At 51.4% G+C, this 12,781-nt stretch overlaps 1 protein-coding gene across 1 annotated transcript in view; it reads right to left on the bottom strand.

Annotated features, from left to right (window-relative positions):
* LOC121283107 (probable carboxypeptidase X1) overlaps positions 1 to 12,781 on the bottom strand; it is a 1,354,098-nt gene that overhangs the window by 1,088,721 nt on the left and 252,596 nt on the right. The window contains exon 3 of the mRNA XM_041197221.1: positions 8,467 to 8,588. Within this exon, the coding sequence (XP_041053155.1) occupies positions 8,467 to 8,588 (122 nt within the window). The remainder of the gene's footprint in view (positions 1 to 8,466; positions 8,589 to 12,781) is intronic.

Below are 12,781 nucleotides of genomic sequence, written 5' to 3'. Positions count from 1 at the left end.
CCAGAGAGAGTCTCTCACACTCCCAGAGAGACTCTCTCACACGCCCAGAGAGACGCTCACACTCCCAGAGAGACCCTCACACTCTCAGAGAGACCCTCTCAAACACTCAGAGAGATGCTCACACTCCCAGAGAGACTCTCTCTCATTCCCAGAGAGACCCTCGCACTCTCAGAGAGACTCTCTCACACTCCCAGAGAGACTCCCTCACACTCCCAGAGAGAGTCTCTCACACTCCCAGCGAGACTCTCTCACACTCCCAGAGAGAGTCTCTCACACTCCCAGAGAGACTCTCTCACACTCCCAGAGACACCCTCACACTCCCAGAGAGGCTCTCACAGTCATTCAGAAACTCTCCAGCTCCCAGTGAGACCCTTGCACTCCCAGAGAGACCCTCACACTCCTAGAGACACCTGCTCACTCCCAGAGACACACTCTCACTCCCAGACACCCTCGCACTCCCAGAGAGACTCTCTCACACTCCCAGAGAGACTCTCTCAAACACCCAGAGAGACGCTCACACTCCCAGAGAGACTCTCACAATCCCAGAGAGACTCTCTCACACTCCCAGAGAGACGCTCAAACTCCCAATGGGTCCCTCGCTCTCCCAGAGAGACTCTCGCACTCCCAGAGAGACTCTCACAGTCCCAGAGAGACTCTCACACTCCCAGAGAGACCCTTGCACTCCCAGAGAGACCCAAACACTCCAAGAGAGACCCTCTCACTCCCAGAGACACACTCTCACTCACAGACACCCTCGCACTCCCAGAGAGATCCTCACACTCTCAGAGAGACCCTCTCACACTCCCAGAGAGTCTCCCACACTCCCAGGGAGACTCTCTCAAACTCCCAGAGAGACGCTCACACTCCCAGAGAGACTCCCTCTCACTCCCAGAGAGACCCTCGCACTCTCAGAGAGACACTCTCACACTCCCAGAGGGACTCTCTCTAACTCGCAACTCTTTCAAAGTCATAGAGAAACTCTCCAACTCCCAGTGAGACCCTTGCACTCCCAGAGAGACCCTCACACTCCCAGAGACACCTGCTCACTCCCAGAGTCACACTCTCACTCCCAGACACCCTCGCACTCCCAGAGAGATCCTCACACTCTCAGAGAGACCCACTCACACTCCCAGAGAGTCTCTCACACTCCCAGGGAGACTCTCTCAAACTCCCAGAGAGACCCTCACACTCCCAGAGTGACTCTCTCACACTCCCAGAGAGACCCTCACACTCTCAGAGAGACCCTCTCAAACACTCAGAGAGATGCTCACACTCCCAGAGAAACTCTCTCACACTCCCACTCCCAGAGAGACTCTCTCACACGCCCAGAGAGACACTCACACTCCCAGAGAGACTCTCTCTCACTCCCAGAGAGACCCTCGCACTCTCAGAGAGACTCTCTCACACTCCCACAGAGACTCTCTCACACTCCCAGAGAGACTCTCTCACACTCACAGAGAGACTCTCGCACTCCCAGAGGGACTCTCTCTGACTCCCAAAGAGACCTTCACATTCCCAAAGAGACTCTCTCTCGCTCCCAGAGAAACTCTCTCACACTCACAGAGTGACTCTCTCACACTCCCAGAGAGACGCTCACACTCCCAGAGAGACTCTCACACTCCCAGAGAGACTCTCACACTCCCAGAGAGACCCTTGCACTCCCAGAGAGACCCTCACATTCCAAGAGGCACCCTCTCACTCCCAGAGACACACTCTCACTCCCAGACACACTCGCACTCCCAGAGAGATCCTCACACTCTCAGAGAGACCCTATCCCACTCCCAGAGAGACTCTCTCACACTCCCAGAGAGACTCTCTCACACTCCCAGAGACACCCTCACACTCCCAGAGAGGCTCTCACAGTCATGGAGAAACTCCCCAACTCCCAGTGAGACCCATGCACTCCCACAGAGACGCTCACACTCCCAGAGAGACTCTCTCACACTCCCAGAGAGACCCTCACACTCCCAGAGGGACTCTCTCTCACTCCCAGAGAGACTCTCGCACTCTCAGAGAGACTCTCTCACACTCCCAGAGAGATTCTCTCACACTCCCAGAGAGACTCTCTCACACTCCCAGAGAGACGATCACACTCCCAGAGAGACTCTCCCACACTCCCAGAGACACCCTCACACTCCCAGAGAGACTCTCAAAGTCATAGAGAAACTCTCGAACTCCCACTGAGACCCTTGCACTCCCAGAGAGACCCTCACACTCCCAGAGACACCCCCTCACTCCCAGAGACACAGTCTCACTCCCAGACACCCTCGAACTCCCAGAGAGACTCTCTCACACTTCCAGAGAGACTCTCTCAAACACCTTGAAAGACGCTCACACTCCCAGAGAGACGCTCACACTCCCAGAGAGACTCTCTCACACTCTCAGAGAGATGCTCACACTCCCAGTGGGACCCTCACACTCCCAGAGAGACTCTCACACTCCCAGAGAGACTCTCACAGTCCCTGAGAGACTCTCACACTCCCAGAGAGACCCTTGCACTCCCAGAGAGACCCTCACACTCCAAGAGAGACCCTCTCACTCCCAGAGACACACTCTCACTCCCAGACACCCGCGCACTCCCAGAGAGATCCTCACACTCTCAGAGAGACCCTCTCACACTCCCAGAGAGTCTCTCACACTCCCAGGGAGACTCTCTCACACTCCCAGAGAGACCCTCACACTCCCAGAGAGACCCTCTCAAACACTCAGAGAGATACTCACACTCCCAGAGAGACTCTCTCACACTCCCAGAGAGACTCTCTCACACTCCCAGAGAGACTCTCTCACACGCCCAGAGAGACTCTCTCACACGCCCAGAGAGACCCTCACACTCTCAGAGAGACCCTCTCAAACACTCAGAGAGATGCTCACACTCCCAGAGAGACCCTCGCACTCTCAGAGAGACTCTCTCACACTCCCAGAGAGACTCTCTCACACTCCCAGAGAGACTCTCTCACACTCACATAGAGACTCTCGCACTCCCAGAGGGAACCTCTCTGACTCCCAAAGAGACCCTCACATTCCCAAAGAGACTCTCTCTCGCTCCCAGAGAGACTCTCTCACACTCCCAGAGAGACTCTCTCACACTCCCAGAGAGACGCTCACACTCACAGAGAGACTCTCTCACACTCCCAGAGACACCCTCACACTCCCAGAGAGGCTCTCACAGTCATTGAGAAACTCTCCAACTCCCAGGGAGACCCTTGCACTCCCAGAGACACCTGCTCACTCCCAGAGACACACTCTCACTCCCAGACACCCTCGCACTCCCAGAGAGACTCTTGCACACTCCCAGAGAGACGCTCAAACTCCCAGTGGGTCCCTCGCTCTCCCAGAGAGACTCTCGCAGTCCCAGAGAGACTTCCACAGTCCCAGAGAGACTCTCACACTCCCAGAGAGACCCTCACACTCCAAGAGAGACCCTCTCACTCCCAGAGACACACTCTCACTCCCAGACACCCTCGCACTCCCAGAGAGATTCTCACACTCTCAGAGAGACCCTCTCACACTCCCAGAGAGTCTCTCACATTCCCAGGGAGACTCTCACGCACTCCCAGAGAGACTCTCACAGTCCCAGAGAGACTCTCACACTCCCAGAGAGACCCTTGCACTCCCAGAGAGACCCTCACACTCCATGAGAGACCCTCTCACTCCCCGAGACACACTCTCACTCCCAGACACCCTCGCACTCCCAGAGAGATCCTCACACTCTCAGAGAGACCCTCCCACACTCCCAGAGAGTCTCTCACACTCCCAGGGAGACTCTCTCAAACTCCCAGAGAGACCCTCACACTCTCATAGAGACCCTCTCAAACACTCAGAGAGATGCTCACACTCCCAGAGAGACTCTCTAACACTCCCAGAGAGACTCTCTCACACTCCCAGACAAACTCTCTCACACGCCCAGAGAGACGCTCACACTCCCAGAGAGACTCTCTCACACTCCCAGAGAGACTCTCTCACACTCCCAGAGAGACGCTCACACTCACAGAGAGACTCTCTCACACTCCCAGAGACACCCTCACACTCCCAGAGAGGCTCTCACAGTCATAGAGAAACTCCCCAACTCCCAGTGAGACCCTTGCACTCCCACAGAGACCCTCACACTCCCAGAGACACCTGCTCACTCCCAGAGACACACTCAATCCCAGACACCCTCGCACTCCCAGAGAGACTCTCTCACACTCCCAGAGAGACGCTCAAACTCCCAGTGGGACCCTTGCACTCCCAGAGAGACTCTCGCACTCCCAGAGAGACTCTCGCACTCCCAGAGAGACTCTCACAGTCCCAGAGAGACTCTCACACTCCCAGAGAGACCCTTGCACTCACAGAGAGACCCTCTCACTCCCAGAGAAACACTCTCACTCCCAGACACCCTCGCACTCCCAGAGAGATTCTCTCGCACCCCCCGAGAGAAACTCTCTCACACTCCCAGAGAGATCCTCACACTCTCAGAGAGACACTCTCAAACTCCCAGAGAGTCTCTCACACTCCCAGGGAGACTCTCTCACACTCCCAGAGAGACTCTCTCACACTCCCAGAGAGACTCTCTCACACTCCCAGAGAGACTCTCTCACACTCCCAGAGAGACTCTCTCACACTCCCAGAGAGACTCTCTCACACGCCCAGAGAGACGCTCTCACTCCCAGAGAGACTCTCTCTCACTCCCAGAGAGACCCTCGCACTCTCAGAGAGACTCTCTCACACTCCCAGAGAGACTATCTCACATTCCCAGAGAGACTCTCTCACACTCACAGAAGACTCTCGCACTCCCAGAGGGACTCTTTCTGACTCCCAAAGAGACCCTCACATTCCCAAAGAGACTCTCTCTCGCTCCCATAGACTCTCTCACACTTCCAGAGAGACTCTCTCACACTCCCAGAGAGACTCTCTCACACTCCCAGAGAGACTCTCTCACACTCCCAGAGAGTCTCTCACAGTCATAGAGAAACTCTCGAACTCCCACTGAGACCCTTGCACTCCCAGAGAGACCCTCACACTCCCAGAGAGACCTGCTCACTCCCAGAGACACACTCTCACTCCCAGACACCCTCGCACTCCCAGAGAGACTCTCTCACAATCCCAGAGAGACTCTCTCACACTCCCAGAGAGACGCTCACACCCCCAGAGAGACTCTCTCACACTCCCAGAGAGACTCTCACACTCTCAGGGAGACTCTCTCACACTCCCAGAGAGACTCTCACACTCCCAGAGAGACGCTCTCACACTCACAGAGAGACGCTCACACACCCAGAGAACTCTCTCACACTCCCATTGAGACTCTCGCACTCCCAAAGAGAACCTCGCACTCCCAGAGAGACACAGCACACTCCCAGAGACACCCTCTCACTCTCAGAGACACACTCTCACTTCCAGACACCCTCGCACTTCCAGAGAGACTCTCTCACACGCCCAGTGAGACTCTCGCACTCCCAGAGAGACCATCTCACTCCCAGAGAGACGCTCACACTCTCAGAGAGACCATCGCGCTCACAGAGAGATCCTCTCACACTGACAGGGAGACTCTCACGCTCCCAGAAAGCCCCTCGCACTCCCAGAGACCCCCTCACACTCCCAGTGAGATCCTCGCACTCCCAGAGAGACTCTCGCACTCTCAGAGAGAGTCTCACACTCCCAGAGAGACTCTCACACTCCCAGAGAGACCCTTGCACTCCCAGAGAGACCCTCACACTCCCAGAGAGACCCTCTCACTCCCAGAGACACACTCTCACTCCCAGACACCCTCGCACTCCCAGAGAGATTCTCTCGCACTCCCAGAGACTCTCTCTCACTCCCAGAGAGACTCTCTCACACTCACAGAGGGACTCTCTCTGACTCCCAAAGAGACCCTCACATTCCCAAAGAGACTCTCTCTCGCTCCCAGAGAGACTCTCTCACACTCCCAGAGAGACTCTCTCACACTCCCAGAGATACTCTCTCACACTCCCAGAGAGACTCCCTCACACTCCCAGAGAGACCCCCTCACTCCCAGAGAGACTCCCTCACACTCCCAGAGAGACTCCCTCACTCCCAGAGAGACTCTCTCACACTCCCAGAGAGACTCTCTCACACTCCCAGAGAGACTCTCTCACACTCCCAGAGACTCTCTCACACTCCCAGAGAGACGCTCACACTCCCAGAGAGACTCACTCACACTCCCAGACAGAGCAGCTCACTCCAGGAGAGACCCTCGCACTCCCAGAGAGACCCTCGCACTCCCAGAGACAGCCTCGCAGTGCCAGAGAGATTTTCGAACTCCCAGAGACCCCTCGCACTCCCAGAGACACCCTCGCACTCCCAGTGAGACCCTTGCACTCCCAGAGAGACCCTCACACTCCCAGAGACACCCTCGCACTACCAGAGAGACTCTCGCATTCCTAGAGACCCCTCACACTCCCTGTGAGACCATCGTCCTCCAAGAGATAATCTCGCACTCCCAGAGAGACTCTCACACTCCCAGAGAGACTCTCACACTCCCAGTGAGACCCTTACACTCCCAGAGACACCCTCTCACTCCCAGAGAGATTCTCTCGCACTCCCAGAGAGAGTCTCTCACACTCCCAGAGACAACCTCTCACATTCCCAGAGAGACGCTCACACTCCCAGAGAGACTCTCTCAACTCCCAGAGAGACTCTCTCCCTCCCAAAGAGACTCTTCTCACACTCCCAGAGAGTCCCTCACACTCCCAGAGAGACACTCACACTCCCAGAGAGACTCTCCCACTCCCAGAAGACCCTTGCACTCCCAGAGACACCCTCCCACTCCCAGAGAGACTCTCTCACACTCTCAGAGAGACTCTCTCACACTCCCAGAGAGACCCCCTCCCTCCCATAGAGACTCTCTCACACTCCCAGAGACTCTCTCACACTCCCAGAGAGACTCTGTCACATTCCCAGAGAGACCCTCTCACACTCCCAGAGAGATGTTCACACTCCCAGAGAGACTCTCTCAACTCCCAGAGAGTCCCTCACAATCCCAGAGAGTCCCTCACACTCCCAGAGAGACTCTCACACTCCCAGAAAGACCCTTGCACTCCCAGAGAGACTCTCCCACTCCCAGAGACACCCTCGCACTCCCTGAGAGACTCTCCCAACTCCCAGAGAGACCCTCTCCCTCCCAGAGAGACTCTCTCAAACTCCCAGAGAGTCCCTCACACTCCCAGAGAGTCCCTCACACTCCCAGAGAGACTCTCACACTCCCAGAGAGACCCTCACACTCCCAGAGACACCCTCCCACTCCCAGAGACACCCTCTCACTCCCAGAGACACCCACGCACTCCCAGAGAGACTCTCCCACAGTCCCAGACAGAGTAACTCACTCCCAGAGAGACCCCCGCACTCCCAGAGAGACCCTCGCACTCCCAGTGAGACCCCTGCACTCCCAGACAGACCCTCGCACTCCCAGAGACACCCTCGCACTCCCAGAGACACCCTTGCACTCCCAGAGAGACTCTCACACTCCCAGAGACCTCTCACACTCCCAGTGAGACCCTCGTACTCCAAGAGATACTCTGCACTCCCAGAGAGACTCTCACAGTCCCAGAGAGACTCTCACACTCCCAGTGATACCCTTGCACTCCCAGAGAGACCCTCACACTCCCGGAGACACCCTCTCACTCCCAGAGAGATTCTCTCTCACTCCCAGAGAGAACCTCTCACACTACCAGAGAGACCCCCTCACTCCCAGACAGACTCTCTCACACTCCCAGAGAGACTCTCTCACACTCCCAGAGAGACTCTCACACTCCCAGAGAGACTCTCTCACGCTCCCAGAGAGACTCTCTCACACTCCCAGAGAGACCCTCTCCCTCCCAGAGAGACTCTCACACTCCCAGAGAGACTCTCTCACACTCCCAGAGAGACTCTCACACTCCCAGAGAGACTCTCACACTCCCAGAGACACCCTCGCACTCCCAGAGGTGCTGTCACATTCTCACACTCTCTCTGCTTCTTTTTTTCCTCTCTGTCTATTCCCCTCTCTCTATCTCTCTGTTTGTCTGTCTGTCTCTTTCTCTCTCTCTCTCTCTATTTCACTTTTTCATTCATCAACTTACTACCCGTTAATGGGGTCCCATTCCCCTGTTGGCTGGTGGAGTGGGTGAGTGCAGATGCTGTTGTAGTGTTATTGTCACTGGGCTACAATGCCAGCTAATACTCTGGGGACTTGGGTACAAATCCTGCAACAATAGATGGTGGAACTTAATAAAAATCTGGAATTAAAAGTCTGATGATGACCATAAAACCATTGTCGATTGTTGTAAAAACCCATCTGGTTAATTAATGCCCTTTAGGGAAGGAGATCTGCTGTCCTGACCTGGTCTGGTGTACACGTGACTCCAGATCCACAGGAGGCATCTCAGCACCACCTTCTCCAGGGTAAATGGGGATGGACAATAAATACTGGCTCTGCCGGTGATGCCCACATCTCCTGGAAGGATTGAACAGATTTGGGTTCTGTGCACTGACCTGGATATTGAGGCGACCTCGATGAGCGCCGAGTCCAATTCTCAGAGTGCTCGATGCTGTCATCTGTGTGTCTTCAACACCCAGAGATTCCATCCCCAAAGGTGGACATTCTAAAGCAGGATCTAGATCAGAGATTGGAAATAGAGTCATCGAGTTATACAGAAACAGGCCCTTCGGCCCGTCGTGTCCATGCTACCCATCATGCACTTCTCTATTCTAATGCCATTTCCCAGCACTTGGCCCATAGCCCTGTATGCTGTGGCTTTTCAAGTTCTAAATACTTCTTGAATGTTGTGAGGGTTGCTGCCTCTACCACCCCCTCAGGCGTGTGTTCCAGATTCCAACCACCCTCTGGGTGAAAAAGATTTTCCTCAAATCCCCTCTAAACCTCCTGCCCCTTATCTTAAATCTATATCCCCTAGTTATTGACACCTTCACCAAGGGGAAAGGTTTCTTCCTATCTACCCTATCTATGCCCCTTATATTTTTGTATAACTCTATCAGGTCCCCCTCCACCTTCTCTGCTCTAAGGAAAACAACCCTAGCCTATCCAGTCTCTCTTCATAGCTGCAACGCTCCAGCCCAGGCAATATCCTGGTGAATCTCCTCTACACGCTCAATGCAGAGGGTCTGAATGAGTCTGAGAATGAGACTGTCTTACAGAACCAACCACAATCAGAGCAGTCATCATAGACACATCAAGACTAGCACAGGACAGCTCTAATAAATCACTAACCCATCACTAACCAGCACAGGACAGCAATAAGCAATCACTAACCCATTGTAACCAGCACAGGAGAGCACAAATCATTCACTCACCATCATAAACAGCACAGGACAGCACTAATCAATCATTAACCCATTGTAACCAGCACAGGACAGCACTAATCAATCACTAACCCATTATAATCAGCACAGGACAGCACTAATCAATCATTAACCATAAAAACCAGCACAGGACAGCAATAATCAATCATTAACCATAAAAATCAGCACAGGACAGTTCTAATCAATCACTAACCCATCACTAACCAGCACAGGACAGCAATAATCAATCATTAACCCATCATAACCAGCACAGGACAGCACAAACCAATCACTAACCCATCATAACAAGCTCAGGACAGCACTAATCAATCACTAACCCATTGCAACCAGCACAGGACAGCACTAATCAATCACTAACCATCATAAATAGCAGAGGACAGCACTAATCAATCAATAACTATCATAACCAGCAAAGGACAGCACTAATCAATCACTAATCCATCGCAACCAACAAGGACAGCACTAATCAATCAAAAAACCATCATAACCACCACAGGACAGCACTAATCAATCACCAACCCATCACTAACCAGCACAGGACAGCACTAAGCAATCACTAACTCATTATAATCAGCAGAGGACAGCACTAATCAACCACTAAACTACTGCAACCAGCACAGGACAGCACTAATCAATCACTAACCCATTGCAACCAGCACAAGACAGCACTAACAATCACTAAGCCATCATAACCAGCACAGGACAGCACTAATCAATCACTAACCCATTATAACCAGCACTAAACAGCACTAATCAACCAATAACCCATCATAACCAGCATAGGACAGCAGTAATCAATCACTAACCCATTGTAACACGCACAGGACAGCACTAACCAATCACTAACCCATTATAACCAGCACAGGACAACACTATTCAATCACTAAACCATCATAACCAGCACAGGACTGCACTGATCAATCATTAACCCACTGCAACCGGCAAAGGACATCACTAATCAATCACTAACCCATTATAACCAGCACAAGACATTACTAATCAATCACTAACCCATCCTAACCACCACAGGACAGCTCTAATTAATCACTAACCCACTGTAACCAGCACAGGACAGCACTAATCAATCACTAACCCTTCATAACCAGCACAGAACAGCATTAATCAATCACAAACCCATCATAACCAGCACAGGACAGCACTAATCAATCATTAATGCATTGTAACCAGCACAGGACAGTACTACTCAATCACTAACCCATCAAAACTAGCACAGGACAGCACTAATCAATCACAAACCCAACATAAACAGCACAGGACAGCACTAATCAATCACTAATGCATAGTAACCAGCACAGGACAGTACTACTCAATCGCTAACCCATCAAAACTAGCAAAGCATAGCACTAATCAGTCACTAACCCATCATAACCAGCACAGGACAGTACTAATCAATCATTAACCCATTGTAGCCAGCACTAATCAATAACTAACCAATCATAACCAACACAGGGCAGCACTAATCAATCACTAACCCATCATACCCAGCATAGGACAGCAGTATTCAATCACTAACCCATTGTAACATGCACAGGACAGCACTAACAAATCAGTAACCTATTGTAACCAGCAGGACACCACTATTCAATCACGAACCCATCATAACCAGCACAGGACTGCACTGATCAATCATTAACCCATTGCAACCAGCAAAGGACATCACTAATCAATCACTAACCCATTGCAACCAGCACAGGACAGCACTAATCAATAACTAACATAACCAGCACCTGACAGAACTAATCAATCAATAATCCATCGCAACCAGCACATGACAGCACTAATCAATCACAAAACCATCATAACCACCACAGGACAGCCCTAATTAATCACTAACCCACTGTAACCAGCACAGGACATCACTAATCAATCACTAACACTTCATAACCAGCACAGCACAGCATTAATCAATCACAAACCCATCATAACCAGCACAGTACAGCACTAATCAATCACCAACCCAGTGTAACCAGCACAGGACAGCACTAATCAATCATTAATGCATAGTAACCAGCACAGGACAGTACTACTCAATCGCTAACCCATCAAAACTAGCAAAGCATAGCACTAATCAGTCACTAACCCATCATAACCAGCACAGGACAGTACTAATCAATCATTAACCCATTGTAGCCAGCACTAATCAATAACTAACCAATCATAACCAACACAGGACAGCACTAATCAATCACTAACCCATCATAACCAGCAGAGGACAGCACTAATCAATCACTAACCCATCGTAACCAGCACAGGACAGTACTAGGCAATCACTAACCAATCACTAAACAGCACAGGACAGCACTAATCAATCACCAACCCATCACTAACCAGCACAGGACAGCACTAACCAATCACCAACCCATCACTAACCAGCACAGGACAGCACTAATCAATCACTAACTCATCATAATCAGCACAGGACAGCACTAATCAACCACTAAACTATTGCAACCAGCACAGGACAGTACTAATCAATCACTAACCCATTGCAACCAGCACAGGAGGACACTGACAATCACTAAGCCATCATAACCAGCACAGGACAGCACTAATCAATCACTAACCCATTATAACCAGCACTAAACAGCACTATTCAACCACTAACCCATCATAACCAGCATAGGACAGCAGTATCCAATCACTAACCCACTGTAACATGCACAGGACAGCACTAACCAATCACCAACCCATTGTAACCAGCAGGACACCACTATTCAATCACTAACCCATCATAACCAGCACAGGACTGCACTGATCAATCATTAACCCATTGCAACTAGCACAGGACAGCACTAATCAATCACTAACTATCATAACCAGCACAGGACAGCACTAATCAATCACTAATCCTTCGCAACCAGCACAGGACAGCACTAATCAATCACAAAACCATCATAACCAGCACAGGACAACACTAATCAATCACTAACCCATCATAACCAGCACAGGACAACATTAATCAATCACCAACCCATCATAACCAGCACAAGACAGCACTAATCAATCACTAACCAACAGTAACCAGCACAGGACAGCACTAATCAATCACTAACCCATCATAATTCGCACAAAACAGCATTAATCAATCACAAACACATCATAAGCAGCACAGGACAGCACTAATCAATCGCTAATGCATTGTAACCAGCACAGGCCAGCCCTATTCAATCGCTAACCCATCAAAACTAGCACAGGACAGCACTAATCAATCACTAACCCACTGTAACCTGCACAGAACATCAGCAATCAATCACTAACCAATCATAACCAGCAAAGGACAGCAAAAATCAATCACAAAACCATCATAACCACCACAGGAAAGCACTAATCAATCACTAACCCATCCTAACCAGCACAGAACAGCATTAATCAATCACAAACCCATCATAACCAGCACAGGACAGCACTAATCAATCATTAATGCTTTGTAACCAGCACAGGCCAGAACTATTCAATCGCCAACCCA

Source organism: Carcharodon carcharias, chromosome 1 (assembly GCF_017639515.1).
Source record: "Carcharodon carcharias isolate sCarCar2 chromosome 1, sCarCar2.pri, whole genome shotgun sequence".
Classification (NCBI taxonomy): domain Eukaryota; kingdom Metazoa; phylum Chordata; class Chondrichthyes; order Lamniformes; family Lamnidae; genus Carcharodon; species Carcharodon carcharias.
Note: the sequence above shows the minus strand (reverse complement) of the source record. Positions and strands in the feature narration are given on the sequence as shown.